This window comes from Pelodiscus sinensis, chromosome 4 (assembly GCF_052426305.1).
Source record: "Pelodiscus sinensis isolate ZL-2025 chromosome 4, ASM5242630v1, whole genome shotgun sequence".
Lineage (NCBI taxonomy): Eukaryota > Metazoa > Chordata > Testudines > Trionychidae > Pelodiscus > Pelodiscus sinensis.
The window spans coordinates 114754549-114778763 of NC_143055.1; the positions used below are offsets into that span (position 1 = coordinate 114754549).

At 42.8% G+C, this 24215-nt stretch overlaps 1 protein-coding gene across 3 annotated transcripts in view; it reads left to right on the forward strand.

The window, feature by feature from the left end:
* Window positions 1-24215, forward strand: part of STPG2 (sperm tail PG-rich repeat containing 2) — a 470822-nt gene that overhangs the window by 251338 nt on the left and 195269 nt on the right. For 2 of the 3 annotated variants that reach the window (XM_089778069.1, XM_089778068.1), the window contains one exon: window positions 9833-9934. The exons of the other annotated variant lie outside the window; for it this stretch is intronic. In XM_089778069.1, the coding sequence (XP_089634195.1) occupies window positions 9833-9934 (102 nt within the window). The remainder of the gene's footprint in view (window positions 1-9832; window positions 9935-24215) is intronic. 3 annotated transcript variants of the gene reach the window in all.

The window sequence follows — 24215 nt, forward strand, 5'->3', positions numbered from 1 at the left end:
CCCTGGGGACTCCTCCTGCCCATCCAGCTCCAGCCCCCTCTGACCCCCCGTCCTCCCCCTCTGACCCCCCCTTCTTCTCCCTCCGCCCCTGCCACCCCTTCCTCTCCCTCAGCCCCTGCCACCCCTCCAGCCCTGCCCTTCCCCCCCCTGCTAGGGCAGAGTCATTGTCAGCCCCCACTCAAGCCCGAGGATGGCTGGGTCCATGGACCAGGGGTGGCAAAGCCTTGCGGCCCAGGTGAGGCCGCCATTACCCTTAAGGTGTCTGCCCTCCCTCTTTCCCTCCCTCACTCCATGTTGGAAATCCCTCCTCCCTCCCTCACTCCATGTTGGAAATGCCTCCTCCCTCCCTCCCTCTCTCCAGGTTGAAATCCCCTCTCCTACCACAGTTATAAACACAGGTTATTAGTTAAAAAAAGAACTTTATTTTTCACTGTTGTTGAACAATTCTATTTTGTATAACAGATCTAATTTCTTACGTTACTCCTTTATAAACATATTTTTCAAGTTTAACATGGTGTGTGCGCCTTAACTGTTCAGAGGCTGATGCAGGGATGGATTGTGGGAGGGAAGGTTTTGGGATGGGGGGGAAGGCCTACAGACCCCATTGGGGATACCTTGGGGAGTCATAGGGCCCCAGCTGAGAAGCGCTCACGCAGAGCCTCCCGGATGCGAACCCCTGCCTGATGGGCTTGGCGAACGGCAGCTGTCCGAGGCTGCGCAAACTGCCTGCCCTCCACTTCAGCCATTGGCCCCCAACCTGGGAGGAAGGCCTCCCCTTTGCTCTCCACCAGGTTGTGGAGGATGCAACATGCTGCCACCACCTCTGGGATATTGTGTTCCCCCATGTCAAGGCGAGTTAGCAGACACCTAAACCTTCCCTTCAACCAGCCAAATGTGCATTCTACCTGTAAACGGGCACGTGTCAGGTGCGCATTAAACACTTCCTTGCTCGGGGTCAGATGCCCTGTGTATGGCTTCATAAGCCAGGGCATGAGGGGGTACACCGCATCGGCCACAATGCAGACTGGCATCTCTACGTCCCCAATAGCAGAGGTTCGCTGGGGGAAGAAGGTTCCTGTCTGCAGCCTTTCGTACAGGTGTGAATTGCGGAAGATCCGCGCATCATATGCCCGGCCCGACCACCCCACACACAGGTCTGTAAATAGTCCACGGTGGTCAACCAGAGCCTGCAGCACAATGTAAAAGTACCCTTTGCTGTTGATATACTGGGCGACTCGATGGGGTGGTGCACGGATGGGAATGTGCGTTCCATCGAGCGCTCCTCCGCAGTTTGGGAATCCCAGCCCTGCAGAACCAGCCATGATCGTGTCTAGGTCTCCGAGGTGGACAATCCGATTCAGCAGCTCTGAGTTGATGGCCCTCACCACCTGCAAAAATAGACACATACAAACACACACAGATTATGAAGTAAGAGGGGTTGCCTAAGTCCTTTGGTGACTCCCCCCCCCCCCCCCCCAGTGATTGCTCTCAGTAGTATGATGGTGTAAGGCACAGGAGCCCTCCACCACCTCCCCTCCATTGCCCCCCACCCACCCTTTTTGGTTACAGTCCCCTTACGGACTGCCCTCTCCCCATCCCCAAGAGACTTACCTCCATCAACACAGCACCAACACTTGATCTCCCCACACCAAACTGGTGTCTCACTGACTGGTAGCTATCAGGAGTGGCCAGCTTCCAGAGGGCAATAGCTACCCTCTTCTCCAGCAGGATGGCAGGGTGCAGGTGGGTGTCCTGTCGTTGCAGCGTGGGGGCAAGCCAGTTGCAAAGCTCCAGGAAGGTGGACTTCTGCATCCTAAAGTTTTGGAGCCAAGCCTGATCATCCCACTGCTCCATTACGAGCTGGTCCCACCAGTCCGTACTTGTTTCCCTCCTCCAACATCACCTGTCCGGGAAAAAGTTCAGAGGCAGGAACAGTGCTGCTGCATCCTGAAGGAGGGGCTCCAGTCTGGGCTCAGGTTCCAGGCCAGGCATTAACAGCATGATAGTCTCATGCAGTTGCAGCAGCATTTGAAGCACCGTGGAGTGGGGCCCCCGCCAGGCCAGGGGAAGCTATTGCTCCATGATAAACAAAGGTTAGGAAAAACCTTAAAAAAAAAAAACCCACACTGCTGTGCTGTGCCAGGAAGCAGGGTGCTCCAAACAGGTAGTGCAGAACCTTTGCTATCCCTCTAGGCAGCTGCAGCACCAGAGCAAGGGCTAGTCGGGGGGGTGCCCCTTTTAGCATGCGTCTCTGCAAAGTGCAGGCAGCAGAACAAGGAAGTACATGCTGCCCCTGTGACCTGGCAAAGCAGTTCCGGGTACTTTCTTCTGTCGACAGAGCGTCCTGCAGTCTGGACGCTCTCTGTCGACAAAGCAAAAAGTTTTGTCTATAGTTTTGTCTATTGCTTCAGTAGTCTAGGATACGTCTAGACTACATGCCTCTGTCACCAGAGGCATGTAGATTAGGCTACCCGACATAGTAAAATGAAACGGCGATTTAAATAATCGCCGCTTCATTTAAATTTACATGGCTGCCGCGCTGAGCCAACAAACAGCTGATCAGCTGTTTGTCGGCTCAGCGCGATAGTCTGGACGCGCGGGTGTCGACATCAAAGGTATTTGTCGACCACCCAGGTAAACCTCCTGGGATGATTATTAAAAGATAATAAATACCCAGCTATAAAATACTTTAATCAGGAGTACATATTGATAACTTACATTAGAAACATTGTGTTGTAATTATTCAAAAAGCAACATGTTTAGATGTGGAAATGCACACTTAAGGCATCTAAGTAACCTTAACTTTGATCCATAATGACATAATGAGAGAAAAAGTGCAACTAAACGTATCTTCAAAAATGAGTTTACTTTTGGACCACAGACACTAAAAATCTCTTAACCATAATTATATGGCTATTCTGTGGCATCAGTACATGGCACAGTGAGGAGGACAATAAGAATTGACAATAAGAATCTTGCAAGAAATATTCAGTGCCTTGTAGATCAGGCTGTTTTCAAATTTGAATAAAACCTGGGATGTATGTGATTTTTGTTTTTAGGTGAGGAAAATATGAAAACAAAGGGGCTACGTCTAGACTGCATCCCTTTTTCGTAAAAGGGATGCAAATTAGACGTATCACAATTGCTAATGAAGCGGGGATTTAAATCTCCCCCGCTTCGTTAGCATGAAAATGGCTGCCGCTTTTTTCGGCATGGAGCTTTGCCGGAAAAAAGCGCCAGTCTAGATGTTGATCTTGCGGAAAATAAAGCCTTTTCCGAAAGATCCCATATCCCTTATTTTAAGAGAGATAAGGGATCTTTCAGAAAAGGCTTTATTTTCCACAAGATCCATGTCTAGACCGGTGCTTTTTTCCGGCAAAGCTCCGTGCTATAAAAAAGCGGCAGCCATTTTTATGCTAACGAAGCAGGGGAGATTTAAATCCCCGTTTCATTAGCAACTGCGATACGTCTAATTTGCATCCCTTTTACAAAAAAGGAATGTTGTCTAGACGGAGCCAGGGTGCCAATTATCCCATGGAAGTCAATGAAAGTTTGGCATTATATTGAGTCATATCAAAGCCTCCTTTTGGCAAATGTATTATAATTACAGATTTTACAAATGTTAGTTTATTTTATTTTCTCCTTTTTGAATGCAGACAAGGAACTAAAGGAAAAAAGCTAAAATTATACCCTTCTATACCTTATATCCTTAAGCCATTTTCTGTAATGACTTCCTGTCCTGTGTACCTTTTGTTAGCTATGGCTTCAACATAACTGTCATTTGACATGATTCCTTTGATGAGAGTATTATATAGTCTTAATTTGTAATAAAAGAGGTGTTGGGTCTCAAGCAGTTTTTTACATTTATAACTAATGCCTAGAGGTGCCAGGGCTATGAACTGCTAGGTCCTAGCAAGCCCTGGAGCAAATTAACCAATGGTCCCAAGTATCTGATTTCTTTTACCATGAACCAATTTTTATCTCAGTTTACCTTGATATCTCTGTTTCAGCCCTTGCCATCACTTTATCATCTGGTCATCTGAGTTGATGCCACTATTATAATATCATTTGTGGCCCAGACATCATCTCTATTTCTATCTTTGTAGCTTGTGAGATTACACAAATGTCAATTTCTTTTTACAAGCCCAAATCTGGATCCTTCAACTAGGGATTTCTGTAAGGTGCGCACCTGTGGGGTCATACACCAAAAATTTCAGTCCTGCCCATCCACTCAGCGGAGCTGCACAGCCAAGTCCCCAACTGTTCCTGGGGGCGGTGCCATGGCAGGTAGTTGCCTCGCCCTAGGAGCAGCTGGGCAGTGACCACACAACCCATGCGGTGCCTGCCAGAGCTGGAGCCTGGGACGCGGTACTAAAAATAGCACCATGGCCCCGGCTCCAGTCCTGGCACACGAGGCAGCTGCATCCAGGAGCAGCCAGGACTGCTGGTGCTGGGACCACGGTTCTAAAAATAGCACCACGGCCCTGGCTTGAGGCGGACGACTGCCTCGTGTGCTGGGACTGGAGGCTGGCCATTGTGCAGCTGTTCCTGGGCTGGCGCCAGCTCCACCTACCATGTTGCCCTGCCCTGGCACAAGGGATGCAGATGTCAGGAAGGCAAAAGGTGGCGCTTGGGGAGAACTATGAGAAAGGTGAGGACAGGAAGGGGCTTAGGTGCACATGACCTCAATTTTATTGGTGCACAAGACAAAACTCACTCTGCTCATGGATGAAAAATGTTAGAGGGAACACTGCCTTCAACCTCCCTTTAGTCTTGTATCAGTATCAATGAACCAAGTTTTGTCTCTGAGCATGCCCTCATCACTAGTCCCAAACTCACAATTTCTTCCTTTTGGTTTGTTACATAGTTGTCCATCTGTTCCCCTAGATGTGGTTAAGACCAGAATTGGTAGCATTCACATACCATATATTCTTAAGGTTACAACAGTTTCTCAACATTGTGCAGGCATTAAGGGGGAGCATTTTCTGTGGCAGATTTCTTTCCCAATGTGTATAATAAAATCACTACTTTAATGTCCTTTTCATTTTTATCTGCTTCTGAGGCTTTTATCTAGATGGGGAAGTGTTATTTCTAACTCTACCTATTCTCAGGAGATACAAAGGAAAATAAAGGTGTGGTTGGCTTGAAACATTCTATGTTCTGATTTTTAAAGTATAATTTTCTAGTTTAACTGCTTTACTTTTGGTTTCACTTTTGTGTTCCCACTGCCTCTCAATACTCTGTAGTTTCTGTTTGCAATCCAGAGAGCAACAAGAACCAGTTTATTGACTGTGTGTAGTTAGGGTTGCCAGATGGTTTCAACAAAAATACCAGGCACTCTTGACATTACATCACAATCTACAATATATCTTATTTAGAAAATACCGGACATTTATATTTTCTCAATTGGTTTCCTGAACAGAAAGCTCAAATACTGGACTGTCCGGTTCAAAACCGGACACCTGGCAATCCTATGTGTAGTAGCTTGCACCATTTACTGTTGTACTGAAAAAAACTGCCACTTTTTGCTCCAAAAAGAAAGTGGTCACTTCTGATACCATTTCATGCTTACTAGAATAATCAGGTAGTGTAGTACATTTTCCTCATGCCTCAGCCTCTGTACTGCAGGAAGCAGAGTTGAACTTTCTGAATTTCTGAAAGTTATTAAGTCTCCCAAACAAGCCAGCACATATTATTGCTAAACTGACAGCTGTATTTGCAAAGCATGGGATTGCTGAAGTGTTAGTGGGTGACTGTACTGCATTTGCAATCAGAGAAATGAGTAACTTTGTAAGATCTTGGGGAGTGAAACATACTCCTGTCATGGATATTCACTGTTTAATGCAAATGCTGAGAGAACCCTTCTGACAATAAAATCAGTGTTTGACAAAACTGTTCTATCAAATAGGCAGGGCTCGCTGAATCGTGATGAGCCCTGCTCGCCAGCTGCGCAGATCGCCGGAACCCAGCTCTTCCGGGTTACAATCTACTCACCATGGGCGAGTAGATTGTATAATTTGTCGAGCCCTGCAAATAGGGATCACAACTTAGTGCTTTTGGAGTTGAAACACATCATTGTCTGGTATGGAAGACTGTCATATACAGTTATTGGTGGGAAGGATGTTGAGAACAACTCTTTCATCTTTACACGTGTAGCTACTATCTAAACTACTTTGGAGAGCTCACACCAGATTAAAATTGCTACAGGAATGACAGAAGAAATAGAGGTTTCAGAGAGGTAGCCGTGTTAGTCTGTTTCAGCAAAAACAACAAGGTGTCCGGTGGCACAAAAGCTTATGCTCTAATACCCTAATAAATTTGTCAATCTTTAAAATGCCACCAGAGTTTTTGTTTACTTGTGTTTTATTGACTTCCAAAAACCATTTGACAAAATCTATCAGTACAGGCCAGCCTCACTATAGGTCCAAGATATGTTCCAAAAAACTTGAACTTATAGCGAAACAGTTTAAAGGAGGGAATTTTTTCTCCGCATCTCACTTTCATTTGTACAAATTGGTTTTTTTTTCTGCACGACTTAAGAGCAGTCAATGGGAGAACTTACGGCTTTAGTGCGGAACAGATGTATACTGGGGCGACTTATAGCGGGGATGCCCTGTACAATTACTCAACATAGTAATATCTGTAAGGATTTATTATAGACTCTGAGTAATAGAACAGTTATATTGGAATCAGAAAGTATTTATAGTGGGAGATGAAAATGAACATTTAATAGAGATCAAGAGAAAAGTGAGACAAGGTTGTATAATGTCATGGACTTCAGTCAACACTTAAAATGAATGCTTGATTAAATTAATCAAAGAACCAGAAGAAGGTATTAAGAAATATGGAAAATGGGTGAATAACATTTTCTGTGAGGAGGGTATAGTGCTGCTGGCTGATTCAGAGAAAAGTCTGGTTAAGTAAATGGAGAAGAAATTCATCCTGGAAATAAAGTACACAGATTTAACAGTGAGGATAATTAGGGTATGTCTACAATACAGCGCTAATTCGAACTAACGCATCCAGACTAAAAAACTAGTTCGAATTAGTGTTTTGCTAATTCGAACTAGCATGTCCACACAGAGTGGGCCCTGAACAGAGGTTAAGGATGGCCGGAAGCAGTGCCGGCAGGGCATCAGATGAGGACTTAGAGCGTGGAGCTGCTGCCTCAGGCTAGCTGAGGGTTGTGCTTAAAGGGACCCGACCCCCATCCCGGACAGACAGTTCTCAGGGGTGCCCCACTTGCAAAGCAGTCCTATCTTGGAGTGCCCTGAGTGCCCACACTGGGCACATCACAGCACTCGGCCATCAGACCGGCTGCACTTGCTGCAGGCTGCCATCTGGGGAGACGAGGCAATTGGGGTGCTGCAGGAGAGTTTCCACCCCCAGAAGCCCGCAGAGCTCCCCATCCTCCCCATCGGGGGCTCGTACCCCATTCCTCCCTCACCTCCTTCCACTTACCCTTCCCTAGCCCCCCTTCCTGATATACAAAATAAAGAAAATGTGTGGTCAAAAATAGAATCTCTCTTTATTGAACAAAACTCGGGGAGACTGGGAAAAGGAGGTGGGAGAGGGGAAGAGAGAGGGTGAGAGAGGGGAGGGCAACTAAAATGATCAGAGGTTTGGAACAGGTCCCATATGAAGAGAGGCTAAAGAGACTGGGACTTTTCAGCTTAGAAAAGAGGAGACTGAGGGGGGATAGGATAGAGGTCTATAAAAACATGAGTGGTGTGGAGAGGGTGCATCAAGAAAAGTTCTTCATTAGTTCCTATAATAGAAGGACTAGAGGACACCAAAGGAAAGGAATGGATAGCAGGCTTCAAACTAGTAACAGAAAGTTGTTCTTCACAAAGCAAGGAGTCAACCTGTGGAACTCCTTGCTGCAGGAAGCTGTGAAGGCTAGAACTAGAACAGAGTTTAAAGAGAAGTGAGATAAAGTCATGGAGGTTGGGTCCATGGAGTGGTATTAGCCAGGGGGTAGGTGTGGTGTCCCTGCCCAAGGTTTGTGGAAGGCTGGAGAGGGATGGCACGAGACAAATGGCTTGGTCACTGTCTTCGGTCCATCCCCTCCAGGGTCCCTAGGGTTGGCTGCTGTCGGCAGACAGGCTACTGGGCTAGATGGACCTTTGGTCTGACCCAGTATGGCCATTGTAAGCTCAGGGCTCAGGGTCGGGGGTCTCAGTGGATCACCTGGATTTTCATGCATACCTGCTCCTGGGTGGCCAGGCTGGCAGCTCTCCTGCCCTAGACGGCCACTTTCCTGTGCCTAGTGCGGAGGTCGTGGACGAGGTCCACGATGTCCGCACTAGACCAGGTGGGTGCCCGCCTCTTGCGGGCTGGGGAGCATCGGGTAGCTGGCTCGAGCCGTGCCAGGTGCAGGGTCTGCTAGCTGGGTGCTGGTAGGCTTGCACCTGGCACAGGCATCGTAGCCAGCCCGTGCCCCTTTAAGGAGTCCGGGGCTGGGAGGGGGGCAATAGAGTTTCCCTGGTGTTGGCCAGAGTGGCCACCAGGAAAAGCTGGGGAGTGTTAGCCTCCCACTGGTTCGAATTAAGGGGCTACACAGCCCTTAATTTGAACTAGTAAGTTCAAACTAGGCTTAGTCCTCATAGAATGAGGTTTACCTAGTTCGAACTAAGCGCTCCGCTAGTTCGAATTAAGTTCAAACTAGCGGAGCACTAGTGTAGCGCCTATCAAAGTTAATTCGAACTAACACCTGTTAGTTCGAATTAACTTTGTAGTGTAGACATACCCTTAGATATTGGAATAGTTTACCAAGGTTGTGAGGAATTCTCTATCACTGACAGCTATTAAATCAAGATTGGGCATTTTTCTTTAGTTAAAACAGGAGCTAATTCAGGGAAGTTCTATGGCCTGTTATACAGAAGGTCAGACGAGATGATTGCATTGTTGCCTTCTAGCCTTATATACTATGGCTGTGTCTACATTGGCACGATCTTGCACAAAAGCGGCCGCTTTGTGCAAAAACTTGCTGCCTGTCTACCCTGGCCGTGAGTTGTTGCACAAGAACACTGACGTTCTAATGTATGAAATCAGTACTTCTTGTGCAAGAACTATGATGCTCCCTCTCAGGAATAAGGCCTCTTGCACAACTGTTCTTGCGCAAGAGGCCAGTGTAGACAGGCAACGGGAATTTCTTGCGCAAGAAAGCCCTATTGTTAAAATGGCCATCAGAGCTTTCTTGCGCAAGAAAGTGTCTACTCTGGCATGGATGCTCTTGCGCAAAAGCACATCTCTTGCGCAAAGGCACATGCCAGTGTAGACGCTTTCTTCTGGAAGAGTTTTTGCACAAGAACTCTTCTGCAAAAGAGTACTTGTGCAAAATCATGCCAGTGTATATGTAGCCAATGAATCGCAGTGTTAGAGATGTTGGAACAGATTTGCAAAGATAGCAGTGCCTAAAGATGAAGATAGCCACTTAGTGGGATTTACAGAGTCATCTAAGCAGTTCTAAGTTCTTTAGGCAGCTTCATTCCTTTATAAATCTGGTATGTTGTCCCTTCTAGAAATAAATTAGCTGGCTATGGATTGAGTATTCTTTGTATTATCACTTATATTCTGATATAATTTTGTTCAGATATATATGAGGATTCAGTCCATGTCCCAAAGAACTTGCAGTCTAAAAAGACAAAAAAGAGTGGGAGACCAGGTAGTGAGGATAATGACAGACACCGATTTTTAGTAGAAATATTTTAGTAAAAAATATATATTATTGTATATGTTTGTAGAGATGGGGGAAGCATTATGCCTATTTCATTTATTAAAAATGTTTAATTGCCCATGTTTATCCCATTTTCTTCTACTGCTTTCTCAGGAAGAATCACCACAGTTGGAGGCTTTTTAGGCATCATTAAGAAACAATTTAAGAAAATTTTGAAGCTGTGTCAGGCTAATTTGCTTTCAGCATTTGGTCAAGGTAGATGCTATATATGAATAGATGTTATTTAGAGAATAATTTATTTTGAACAATTGAAATGCATATGCAAGCTTTTATTAATATAATAATTAAATTAAGAAGTACTGTGTCATAAGAGGATATTATGTACTTTAAGCTGGTAAGTCCAAGTAAATTTTATGTTTATTTGATCTCTTCCTAAGCTTCAAATATATCTAAGGTTCTTTTGCATAACATGTTACCTATTCTTTAGAAGAGTATATGCTAAATAATCTACATAGAAAACTAAATCAATGAAAATGCCACGAGTAAAAGTTACAATGCTCTATTTAAATGCTGAATATACCTCATGATTCAATAATTACTGAACTGATGAGTTAACAGATATGATATCAGTGGTCAAACTTGTATTGTTGCCCTCTTGTCTTTGGGAAAAGACTTGCAGCTTCCAAAAGGGGTGATATTTAGGGCATATCTAAACTACATCCCTCTTTCGAAAGAGGGATATAAATTAGACAGATCGAAATTGCAAATGAAGCCGGGATTTGAATTTCCCATGCTTCATTTGCACAATGGTGGCCGTGCATTCTTTTGAAAACGGGTATTTAGAAAGTGAAATCGCTGTCTAGATGCAGTTCTTTAGAAAAAAAATCCTTTTTTCAAAAGATTCTGTACTCCTCAAAAATGAGGTTTACAAGATCTTTCAAAAAAGTATTTTTTCTGAAAGAATCGCGTCGAGATGGTGGTTTCACTTTCAAAATGCCCATTTTTGAAAGAACGCGCGGCCACCATTATGCAAGTGAAGTACAGGAAATTCAAATTCTGGCTTCATTTGCAATTTCAATATGTCTAATTTACATCCCTCTTCCGAAAGAGGGATGCAGTCTAGACAGCCTTTGAGAGTGTGTACAGCAGTAAAATGCAATATGCACCTCTATTTATTGTAGCTGTTTCATTTATTGTATGTTGCTACATAATAAAAGCTACTAACGTATTTTGATATATTGTACACAGTATGAGTTTGTAACTAACTAGCTCAAATAATATCCAGCTCTGTAATAAATCAGTGGAATTCACTGTTCTAACATTTTTCAAAATTACAAAGAGCATGTTGGAAGTGAATAAGTACTCTGAAAAATTGATGTGAACCATAATATTTCAAAGCTGCAACCTTGCCATAATGTAAATTTGAGTGTCATACATTCTGCTGTTAAAACCATTGATATGTTAAAATGTTCAGTAAAAATAAAAATGCATGGAAACCTACAGATGTAGGACAGGTTCTTTTCCAAGAATCTTCATTAGATTGTAGTTATGTATGTGTCGCATGCACCAGTGCTGGCTAGCTTTCCCTAGCAATAGCTGTAGGGACAGCCCTGCATGTCCCCTGGCTTCCTTCAGTACCAAACTGAGTGTATAAAGAGAAGAGCCACCCTACCACTCTGTCATCGGTGGTGTGAGCATTTCTGTGGTTTACTGCCTCTTTCTCCTGTGAACAAAATCACCTATAGTTAACTAATTTTATCTAGCAGTCCTCATTCTTTTTCTTTTCTTTTCCGAATCAAGTGGGCTTCCAGGCCTTGCCTGGTACTGGGTGAAGCTTTGCAAAGGTCCCTAGATTTTAAGCCCTGCTTTGGCTGTCATAAACTGATGACTATTAGTGACATTCCCTTTTGCTCTTTAAAGAACTTGGGTGAGACTCACATTAAAGACAGACATACAGATGGATGTTGCTTCAAATCCAAAATCAAGAAACAGAAAAAAGAGCATGATACTGTTCTTCATCCATGTCAAAAATCTTCAGTGGTCACAGGGAATTCTCATCAGCTGCTCCTAGTACTCCCTCCCTTGCATACGAACTCAGACCACTCCTAGCATCTGAAGTGTAGGAAAATTATGCCATTGGCTTCTTCAAAGCCCCTGGTACAGGACTCCTCTGCAGCAGAAGGCCAATCTGGTACTGCAGTTAGAGCATGCCTCTTGTCTTGCAATTTCATGGTAGCAGATCACAGTGACTTTACAGGGCTGAAACACTAATCCTGCTACCCATCTGAGGATGTTGAGACTGACTACCTTGCTGGTGATGGGAATAGATTCATCATTTACTTATTATGGCTTGACAACTACCCATCTGATGCTTACAACACCAGAATTTTAAACAGCTGTGCTGAAATTCTTTTATTGTACACTAATGCCATTAACACTGATTCAAAGCAAAGATTCTTTAGTGGTGTTGTTTCACTTACCATGCACATCAGTACCTGATATAAGGGTCTGTTATGACTCTCAAGATCTCACAGTCAGCACTGCATTTGTCAGCCTCCTTGATGATCTCTAGGCCCTGTGTACTGGCTTCACGTCATCGAATGTTACCAGTTGCCAGGAAGGCTTTGATGCTGTTTCTAGTACTGCAGTCTTGACATGGATTCCAGCACTGAGCTCTGAGGACACCTTCTCGTATTGCACCAAATTGGCATTTGTTGTATTTTTATACTCCTTGTCTGTCTGGATTGTTTCATGAGTCTCCTGTTATTGCTCTCACAGAAGATTTTCTGTCAAAATACAGCCAGTGATTGGAAAGCCTGGTCTATGTACAACTGTTCTCCCTCTACTATAGTATCAGTCTATACTGAATACCTCTGGGATTGTCTCTTGCATAGAGATCAACATCTCTGGCTCCTCATAGAAGCAAATCATTAAGAAGACTTTCCTGTTAAGTGCTGACCACTAATGGTCAGGACCAGACATCCTCCAGACACACACTTACTAGATATACCCCAGTCTTCCTTGGATCAACATATCTGGCAATGTGATAAGCTCACCAGCCAGGTGTGAGAGACATGTGCAGAATGCAAGTACTTCCCCTCACTCCTTTAGCGTCCAGGGAATGGGATGAAGAGCTAGCCATGTCCTCGAGTGCATGGCTGCTGCCCCCCTATCCTCCTGAAATGGCGCCCTTGAAGATGAGTGAATTTAGTGTTTATGAAAGTGAGTCACTAACAATCTTATCCAGACGTAAGGCAGTTACATGCTGTGCAACTTAATGAGCTGCACATCTGAGGATCCACTGGGCATGTGGATCCCCAGTGGGGCAGAAGCAGCATTGTTCTTCTGGTTCCTGAAACAGATGGTGTGTCCAGAATCCTACTAGAAAATCCTCATATGTCAGACAAGCTGGTATGGGGGGCTTTAGGCAGCCATAAGCCTATTCCAGTTTGTGGCCGGCAGTAGTAGGATTAGTAACCCATAGATGGTTCCTTTTATGCCTCCCTGTGATCACAGCTGAATTCAGTGCTTATTAGGCACTACTGAGAATCTGACACTTTGAATTTAAACCCCATTAAAATGAATGCCCCTCCAATGTTTCAGTGTTGTTTGCAGAACAAAAATGACAGTAGAGCTTTGATTTACTGAAGAAAGGATGTCTTTGCTACTAAAAGGGCTACACTTTTTTTTAAAGAAAAAGCTTTTAGATTCTAAATTATACTGTCAAATTAAACAGAAATATCATATTTCACAGGTTCTCTGTACTTAGAGATCTTTTTTTCCCTGAAAATTACCATCTGTTAGTGACATATTGTACCATGTATTGTTTCTGATTATGCAAGTTATAAAATATTAGTTTTAAATTGAGTGAAAAGCTTTATTCCAGGCCATAGAAATATTTGTTGCCCTTATTTCAAATTATTTATATATTATAATAAACTAGGGTGTCGTGCCCCCTGCTTGCTACACTTGCCAACACCTCTGTCTCTGGCAGCTTTCATGGCCAGAGAGCATGAGATCTACGCTCACCAACCCCCCTCTAGGGGTAGATGTCTGGCCAGGGGGGAGGGAGCAGGAGTGGGATGGGGGTGCCGGGGTCTCAGTGGAAGGGGTGAGTGAGGAGGCTGGGAGTGCAGGGTCTCGGTAGAGGGTGTGTGTGAGGGAGTTGGGGGTACAAGATGTGTGCAGGGTAGTGAGTGAGGGGCCTTGAGAGTATAGAGTCTTGACCTGGGGAGTATGAGTTAGTGGGCTGGAGGTGCGGGGGTCTCAGCTTGGGGAGGTCTGAATGAGGGGGTGGAGGTGTGGGGTCTTGGCAGGGTAGTGAGTGAGTGGGTTGGGGCCATGCTGAGAGCCCGTGCTGGTGCTCCAGCCTCACCCCCCACGCAGAAACCGTGCACTCCCACCCCTCACTCACCACCCTCCCAAGACACCGCACTCTCAGCCCCTCATTCACCAACTCCAGATCAGTCCCCTCCTCTGATCCCACACAGCAGGGAGCCTGAGCTGGAGCTCCAGCCTCACTCCCCCCGAGGAGGTTGAAGTGCCAGTGTGGGCTTCTGAGGGTGCGGGGGAGAGAAAGCTGGCACTGCTGCTTCTCTTCTCCCCTCCCCAGCTGCTGACCGTATCCCTGAGACAGCTCTGTGTGGGCTGTCCTTGGGCTCTGTCCAGTACCTGCAGTTCCAGGAGGCTCCAGCATAGTGGCACAGGAAGGGGGCAGAGATCATGGCCACCACCAGTGCCTGGTTCTGTGCTTGAGCTGTGGGAAGCAGGGAGGCCAGCAAGGGGTGGCAGTGGTGGTCCAAAGGAGTGGCCTGGATAGCCCTAGGCCTTCTGCTGCAGAGGGGAGCCCAGCCACAGCTAAGGCTGCTGCCCGCACAGGACTGGTGGGGTCCAGAGCAACTGAGTCCCTTGGGATGGGTTCATCCTAGCTTTGGGCGTGACTATGAGGCTGAGTTTCCTTGGATCTGGGGGTGACTGGGGCTGAGCCTGGATGACCTCAGTGAGTGGTTGGGGTTTGAGCCCCATCTACAGTCTTTGGCTATGTCTTTGGCAGAACTTTTCTGGGATTCTGGAGGTATCTGCCGCATCCAAGGAAAAGCTCTGCTGCATCCAAGGAATGGATCCAAGGAACACTTTTCCAAAAAAAAAGTTGGAAAAGTGGATGCATTTTTCGGCATCCCTGTAAAACCTCGTTTTACAAGGAAGAAGGGATGTTCCGAAAGTGTTTTTTTTTTCCAAAATTTGGCCCCATGTAGATGGGCTAAATTTTGGAAAAGCCTCTTTCAGAAGTAAAGGTGCAAGAGCAGGCTGGGGGTAGGATGTGTGGCCAGGAGGGAGATGCAGGATCAGGTTGGGAGTGGCTAGGGGCAGGTACAGGAACAAGGGAGTGTGCAGGAGCAGGGGATGAGGGGTAGGTGTCTGGCCTCAGGTAGGGGGAGCTGTAGACACATAGATATGAAAAATTAAACTGTTATGCATGTCATTTTCCAAAAACATGATTGCTATGCTATAGGAATTTTATTATATAATAATTGTGTTAAATGGGGAAAAAAAGAAAAGTGGTCAGTGAAGCCCTTTTACATGCAGAGCTAGCCCTCTAGGAAGAGAAGGGTGGTCCTCTGATTTTATAACAGAAAATGAAGAGAAGCCTGTTTTACAGCTGCCTATTGCTATCCCAACCTTTTTTCTTGTATGGAGCATTCCTTTTTCTCATCCTTAATCTGTCTTTATAGATGACATGTTCTCTCATGTGGAGACTGTGTCTTCCTGTATGTTTGGAAATTTCTTGGAACATTTGGGTTGCTTTCATAATATAAATAGTAATAGCGAAGTTTCTTATGCACAAAATATAAACCCACAATTTCTGTGTAATTACGTTTATCTTAAACTAACAAAATTCGAAAATGAGAGAGAGAGCACAGTGTGTGTCACAGATCGGCTGCTGCTCCTGCAGACAACAGAGATCTAGAAAATTAATGGAGCAGTACATCCAAGCCAAAACCATAAATTACTTATCTACATACACAATGCTTATTATTAGGCCTCTGTGTTTCTCTGTGCTGGCATTATGTTCTATTTATTACAACAAAAATTAATTAAAAAGCCTAACATAGAGAGGTAAGGGATATGTTTTATATCTCTATGTCTGGGTGTTTTATTTAATTTGTTTTGAAATAAATAGAATAACAACATACTAGGGAAGCAATTAGACCTGAACATAAATGTTGTGAATGTAAGTATTTAATATGTTTCATTTTTTTTTTAGATATCAGTTTGATTTGTCATTGTCTAGTATTTCATTTTGATTTTCAAGGCGTGCTTGGAATTTTGTCAGTTTCCTGTATTCGAACCTAGTAACTTAAACAGATTGTAGGAAGTGCTTGCAGATTTTTACATGCTTATTTATGTGCACAAGGCCTCAGAGTGACATTTTGAGTTTTGTTCTAGGATAGTAGAATAGATAAATAAGCCTCTGTACCTGAGAAATACATAAGGATCACTTTTTCTCCAACAAAGTGTCTGGGATTGAGAGCTTTAAGTTGAGATTGTGGTACCCTTTCCCTCTTGTTTGCCCGATCGTGGCAGCTGTCCTGAACTAGCCAAGCAGTTTTACTATTGGGTCTGCTATGCGGATGTCATGCTGGTAAGACCCTGAATAAGTTAACCTATCAAATGCATAACTTATCATTTTCTTTCTTATCCTTCCTTCATCAGAAGGTAATGAGATATTAAACTTGTTCCCTTGCATAGTGAGGAAAAGTAGGGAAGTAAATAAAGAGAGTATTATTCAAATATCTAAACTTGATATCAGTTCCCTATGAAAAATGAATCTGTGCAATTAAAGCACCTAGTAAAATGTTGGACACTCATTGCCCTGCATCTAATTTCCAATGAAAACTGGTTAGAATTTCATATTCGATTACATTTGGCACATATGGCTTGAGTAGTAACAAAACCACTATAAAAATATCTTTGTCCCAGCTCTTTATTCTACTGTTGTCCTGTGGGACAGTGTGGTTTATTTGCTAGAGGACTGGATTGGAACTGAGGAGATCTGGATCCTATTTCCAGCTCTATATCAAGTGTGGTGGGTAACCTTGAGCATGTCACTTTATACATCCATGCCTTGGTTTCCCCACCTCTACAATGGTGATACTGGTACCTCCTTTGTAAAGCACTTTTAGATCTATGCATGAATTGTGCTATATAACAGCTAAGTATTACTAGATTATTATTAAACATTTTATCAGTCATTTCAGTTTTTAGTTTTTATTTATATTTTTAATTTTTAAGAGATCACATAGGGAGAGTGCATGGAGGCACATAATTGCATTCTTAAATTATGGGAGTGTTAGGGAGAACAGTGTGATTTTTTAAAATTTGTGTTACATCAGTTTGTAGTGCCAAATAGCTAGCTGACAACTGTGTATCCTTTGAACATCTTTCCCCAATCTGCTATGGTAAGAAAGTGCTGTGTCTGAGAAATATGATATACAAGCAGCCTATCTAAACCTGAAATTTATTTCTGAGATATGACAAGCTGATTTCTTCATTACACTTTCAATTTTTGGCAAATACAAATATGTTGGATATAGAGTTGACATAGCTCTGAATATAGAGGAATTTAGAGTCATCCTATTGCAATGGTTAGGTAGTCATCTAGTACAATCCAAGTTTTCTCAGCTTGGTTACGAGTTACCAAAATAATTCTGGATGTTTGGGCTCATCTTTGAAGGTTGTAGGATCAAGTTCTTCTGGAAGAGTCTGTGAACAAGTAAACCTACTACAGTATATGAAGCAAAAAGGCTGAGGCATTATGATTACTGATTTGCTTTAGTTATTAACGTTCTCTTACTCAAGAGACTCATGTTTTTGTTTCTGACATTTGTGATTTTCACTGAAAACAGAAATTTGAAGAGTCAGTGAAGAAGGCTAGAGCTTTCTTGAAGGACTAGTTTAAAGAGGACAGGAAACTCCATCAGTCTTGCATATGGGCATACTTTAGCACTGTAGAGAGCAGATGAGAAATTATGTTTTGCTTAGCGAAACTGTTCATTCAAATCAGTTGCCAACTAAAGGAGGCTGATCAGTTGATTGCTGTAAGCCACTTGGAAGAACACCTTTGTAAAAACACTCCTGCCTCCTAACCAGTTATTAAAGCAATCTTCTGTAAAGCAATGCAAGAAAGCAATAAAAATGTCTGCTATCCAGTTAATTTTGACAATGTATGCTCATGATGTATGGAGGCCCCCACAGGAGGGCAGATCCCTGACAGGTGGACAAAGTTGATTGCCTCCCTAGGTTTATTAAAGTCAATGACAAAGTGGTCATTTATTAATGCCTTCTAGGGCAGGTGCGAGAATGAGTGCCATCCCAGCAGAGTGATGCTTATGTTTAATTTCTGCTCAGGAAACCATTTTTTGACATTGAAGATCAAGCCAATTGGTCACCTGTCTCCAGTCTAATCTTTTGTGGCATCTTATTATGAAGATTGTGTCTAAGCTGCTAAAGTCCCTTTGGGCAACATGTGGTTTGCTACACTTGTTTCCTTTCTATATAGTTCTCAGACTCCTCAGAGAATGAGATATTAAAGGTACTATGTTAATTTATTATTTTATTGTTAATTTGTTCAATATTTAATTTTTATTTAAAATGATTGTTTTGACTAAATGTTGACAGTTGTCATCTTTATTGAAAATAGGATATAGATCATGTTTTGATTATTGCGTCTTAGAGTAGTCATGCAGTTTTTACAGATATCTGTGCATAGAATAAAAGGTGACTTTTACTATACATTGGTAAATTCTTATTTATTTTCTCATTATTTGACATTTTGTTTACTGTATACTCTGTCCTTGCTTTATTTTGCAAGCCTTAAGTTGATACAGGGAAAAATCTGTTTTTCTATATCTCAAATTAAAGTAATACTCAATTAAAATTTTAGGAATGAGGGCTGATGCAAGAGCAAAATTCCATTTATTTTGTCTATTACAAGAACAGAGGCTTATGACTTTAAATATTTTATAGTAAACTAAAATAGCTAATTTTCTCCAGTGGATGGGTCAATCACTTTTCTATCAGGAAACTATTTAGTACTTTCCTAAATGACAGAAAGTTGCTCATTAGAGCATGCATTACATTTGGTAGAGTTAAGCTTTTTTAGGGTAAGATGATGAACAAGTTCCAGAGACAGGGAACCTTCAAGGAAAATGTCCCACTAGCAGCACCAGCGATTTTATACTGAGAAGATTGAGCTGATATCAGCTGTAATGGTATGGCAAAGTGGGAGAAGCAGCCTGCCCAAGTTGGCAGGATCTAGGCCAATTAGGGCTCTATAGGCGGGAGCATACTGGCAATCAAAATAGGCCTGGGAAATGGGTTAAGAATGGCCTTCCCCATCATGTCACCCCTGCGTGCCCCTCAAGCCACGCCCTCTGCATCATGTCCGGCACTTGGTGCAGGCAGTGGGTCGGGCTCTGCGTGCCACATACAGTGCAGACACGGAGTTGCTCGGAGTGAGGGGCAACAATGTGCGGACATGATGGCTCACCGGATGTCCTGCTGGGCTAGTCCGCCCCTGTCTATAGGTGAAAATTAAAACCTTAAATTCAACTCTGAAGATCTTAGACTGCCGGTATAAATCCTGAACCACTGTTTTAATGAACTTCTTGGAAGATTTACGCTTAAGAGGCATCCATATTTTGCCCTGTCTTCAGCTCTTGAATGGAATTAAAGTGTAGCTAGATGTAACAGTCCAGTAATTCTACTTAGTTGCCTGGCTCTTCTTAAACGGAATAAAGTACTTGCTGGAGACTTTGCAGTATACTCAGTGTATCTGCACTGAAACTTCAGCCTCTTTCCTGAAATAATTATCTTAGTGGGATTTTCATATATTTTTGGAGGTTCCCCCTTTCTGTCACCTATAAGGGTCTTTTCATTCTTATGTTGTTTCTTCTGCCCCGTTCTTCTATGGCCCATTTCTACCTACCTTCATTGACTTCAGTGGATCTATTCATGGAAAAATGTATTGCCCAGTGTTAGGGTAGCAGATTCTGGCCTTACTCATCTATTTTTGATTCCATCTATTTTTAATTAAAATAGACCATCAGTTAGCATATCTGAATATTCATTTAAGGTTTCCTTGACTTCAGTCACTCAGCATGTTCATCTGTATCTTTCATTAACTCCCTGGAGGAGGTTTATATTCCAATTGTCACTGATTTTTTTATTTCAGGCAATAATTCTCTAATGTATGCTTTTATTGCAGACACATTCCATTCTTTCTCCATTGTATATTAGGGAGCTCTGCAGTGAAGCCCATTGGTTCTCTTTAATATCTTGTAAAGAGGCTCTTAATTTTAGAATTGCATTTCTTTATAGGCATCTGGGACTTGGGAATCTCAAGAAATTTTTTAGTTGGGTTCTCGAAGTCTCCTGGTTTCTAAGTCATTTTAAGATAGTGCAGTAGAACTCCATTGGAACTTGATTTTGCACGAACACTCTTGCCTAGATCCAAAAATGCATGAAAGTAGTTTCTTTGAAGGCTCTTAAAACGTGTATAAATGCCTTAGTTGGGTAAGTATTAGAGTGCTTAGCACCTTCCATAGTTAAGTTCTTTATAGATAGTCATCTTGCAAGATTGATTTCTCTCTCTTTATGTGGAATTTAATAAGCTAAAAATCCATTGGCTAGAGACAGAGGGGGAAAATAGATTAGAATTAGAAAGGGAAAGAAAGCCCCTATTCCTGCATCTTCTGGGTTTTATAATCCTTTTGGTTTGTTTCTCATGTTAGGTGGATTACAGAGATTTCTGTTCCTGCTACTTCTGAACCCCAGTAGCTCAGCTAGTGGGATTTTCCACACCAAATGTTACTTCTTAATGACTTCTTCAATATATCCACAAAGAAAAAAATATACAAACAGATATACATTATGTTCTGAATGCCCCCAAACAACAGGATAAAATAGGTATCCAGCACATCGTTTTCATTCATTTGGAGGTCTATAAAGTCCAGATCTACTGTGAATCATCAATTGCCATTTATACATTCCCATACCATGCTTTCTACGGGTAGTATATCACTCTCACTGAATCACTTTGGATCTTGGCTCGTGTTTACAGGGGTAAATGAAATCCCATTTATCTCTTATAATATTGCATGGTTTTCTAAAGTCTAAAAAAATTATTGAATTACAATGTATGACAAATCCATGCAGTACAACAAAGAAAAACAGTGGTAGCTGTACCCCTATAAATAGGCTCCATGCTTCTGTTGTGGGTATGTGCTCACCAACTGCGTGCATGTTGAGCATTACAGCAAGTAGGTTTGCCAGGTGTCTGGTATTCACCCGAACAGTCCGGTATTTTCACCTCCTGTCCGGTAAAAAAATTCAGAGAATACCGGACACCTAAAATGTACGGTATTTTCTAATTTTTTCCCCAGCCAGGAGGCAAAAATGCTGGGCACCTGGCAACCCTAGAAACAGTCAGCGCCCGGCCTCTCTCCCACCCTGGCTTCCAACCCTCCATATCCAGCTCCCAGGCTTATCTGATTCCGCAAGGCTGCTTTTTTTTTTTTTGCTCAACAACTTTGGTCTCTCCCTCTCCTTTTTCTTTTCTTCAACAGAATTTTTTCCCGGTGTTTTTGTGTGTGTGTGGGGGGGGAGTGATCGGTATTTTTGTTTCAACCATCTGGCAACCCTAACAGCAAGTGAGAGCTGGTCTTCAAGGGGAAAAAAACCAGACATCAATTTTGAAATATAAATTTGCTTGAATGACCCTATTCATCTGGTTAGTTGAGGAACATGCTATTCAGCACAAATAATGCTACATAATATATAGAGTTAGATTCCAGTTGGCACAGAAGGTGCATGTGAAGAGAAAGTGGAACTGTAGCTTTGCATTCCCTTATTGCATCCTCCTCAGTAGCTGCCACACAAGCTTTTCCAAGCCATAAACACTTTCGGCTGCTCCTCTTCCAAGTTCAGGATGCTCCATATTCTGTAAGTTATGAAGAGAGGACAACATAAGGCCACATATGCTTCATAGGGCTGCTCTTGTCTATCATGGCTGCTTTATAGCCCCTGTTTATTTCTAGAGCAACATGTTAAGGCTGATATGGGGCTCCGAATGTAGCTCATTTTTAAGGTTATTTTTGAAGATAATAATATAGTCAGAGACTAGCTTTAATGGGAAGCAGGTCTAACATGAAGTCACTTTATGGTAACTCTAGTTATTCTAAATCCTAATTAAACAAAAAATAGAAATTCTGAAATAGTGGCTATTGTCCACAACGTGAAATCTTTGCTTACTTCATTATGGCTATGTCTAGACTGCAAGCCTCTTTTGAAAAAGAGAGTCTAGACTGCAAGCAGTACTTTCAAAAAAGCAAGCCGCTTTTTCGAAAGAAAGCAGCGAGTGAGTCTGGATGCTCTCTTTCTAAAAAGCCCTGTTGACATTCAAAAATGCCTTTTTTCAAAAGAGCACTTTTGAAAAAAGGCGTTCTTCCTCGTGAAATGAGGTTTACCGCCGTCGAAAGAAAAGCCGCATTCTTTGATTTAATTTCGAAAGAACGTGGTTGCAGTCTAGACGCAGGTGAAGTTTTTTCAAAAAAAGGCTACTTTTTTCGAAAAAAACCCTGAGTCTGGACACAGCCTATGAGTAAAAAAGTAGACAAAAACCTCCACTATGGCAAACAACCCAAACTACCAAGGAGTAACTTTTTAATATAATGTAAAATATTTGTCAAGTAGGAGTAAGAGATCCTCCGGAAAAGGGCTTTATTCCGGAGGATCGCGCCAGTCTAGACGCTTTTTTTCCGGCTTTTCCCCAAGCCGGAAAAAAAGTGGCGGACATGTTTATTTAAATCCGCGGGGGATATTTAAATCCCCCACGGATTTCCCTATGCTGACTTACCTGATTTGCATCCCTTTTCCGGAATTTGTGGCCAGTCTAGACGTAGCCTATAAGTGTAGAAAATAGTATTATACAAAATTGTAACATCATAGGATTGTATGATAAGAGATTATAGTGGTGCTATGAGTCATTTTGTTTCATTGTAGATGAAATTCAGTATATAGTATAACCTTTTGAACTGAATTTTCCAGTCAAGTTATTTTTGAGGATTAAATTAAATTCATCGCAGGGTACATGTATTACAGATTGTAACAATTCTTATCTGTTTGAAATATACCACAACTTTTTTCAGTGTAAAAAAAAAGTTCAAAAGACAGTTTTCTACCTCATTGCTCCTTTTCATAACAGTTCTCATACTTCAACTGCAAAATTTTACTTGAATACAAATTGAAGTGAACTTATGTCAGAAAGGAAATAACAAAATCATATAGAGGAACTATGCTGTGCTCTTTGCAAGTGGGAGCATATGTTGTACCATAATGATTACTTAGAGATCAGGCAAAAGGTTTCTGGTGTTTGAGTAATAGGTACATTTGAAGTGCTATGAATGCATAGTGGTTTATCTCCATAAATCTTTGGTATGAGAGCTTCACATGTTTCTTAAGTAGCAGCCTCAGAAATGACCACATAGCTCACTCTTCAGAGGACAATAGTAACAGATAAAGGGTGCTGGGAAGTGAAAAAATGTCTGTTCTGGTCCTGGAGCTGAACAAAGGTAGCCATAAATGCTAAACATTTACCTCACCATCAGCTGTAAGGGAGGTAATGCAATGTAAATGCATTTGGAGGGCAATCAGAGAGATTTCAATAGCAAACTTCTGTTTCCCATCCTAATGTGGCCTCTGCTCTCCAGAACCAGCTTGGACACTTAGTTTAACTTTTAGATCAGTGATTATAATGGTAAGCTATTTTAAGGCTCACAGTTTAGTTTCTAACAAATTCAAGAGGCCAGTGTTCTTTTTTAGTGCATCACTAATATACTAATGCAAATGCTGAAGTATCTTATTGCTGTGATAAGAGTACCAGACAAAGTGTATCTACACCAGTGTTTCTCAGAGTGGTTTGCGGATCCACTCTGAGAAATCTGCTAACTAGCTACTGCAGTTTGTTTATTTACTGACTCTGTAGCCACGGAGCATTGTGGCTCCCATTGGCTTTGGTTCACTGATTGCAGCCAAGGAGAGCTGTGGGAAGCAGCAGCCCAGCTCATGCCACTTCCTGCAGTGCTCCTCGGAGTTAATGTGGATGCTCCGCTGCTGCTAATTAGAAATAATTGGCCTCTGGAGGCCTCTCACAGCTGCAGCTCTGACTATACTGGTCACACCTGGCATCTCCACTGCAGCCCTTCTCTTGTGGTGCTTAAAACTCCAGGCAGCAGACGAAGGGCTTCTCACATGTGGCCCGCTTTGCAAGCCTGTGCAAGACCACAGCCAACAAAAGAGCCATAAGTGACACCACTGCTCCCTCAGAGTTTCCCAGAGCTGCCAGCACTCCTGCTGCTCCTTCAGCTGCCACTGGCCAGGGATCCGGGGCAGCTCTGGCCTGGACTGATGCGGGGATCCTGGATCTCACTGAGATCTGCGTGGATGAGACCAACCTCCAGGATCTCTGCTCCAAGAA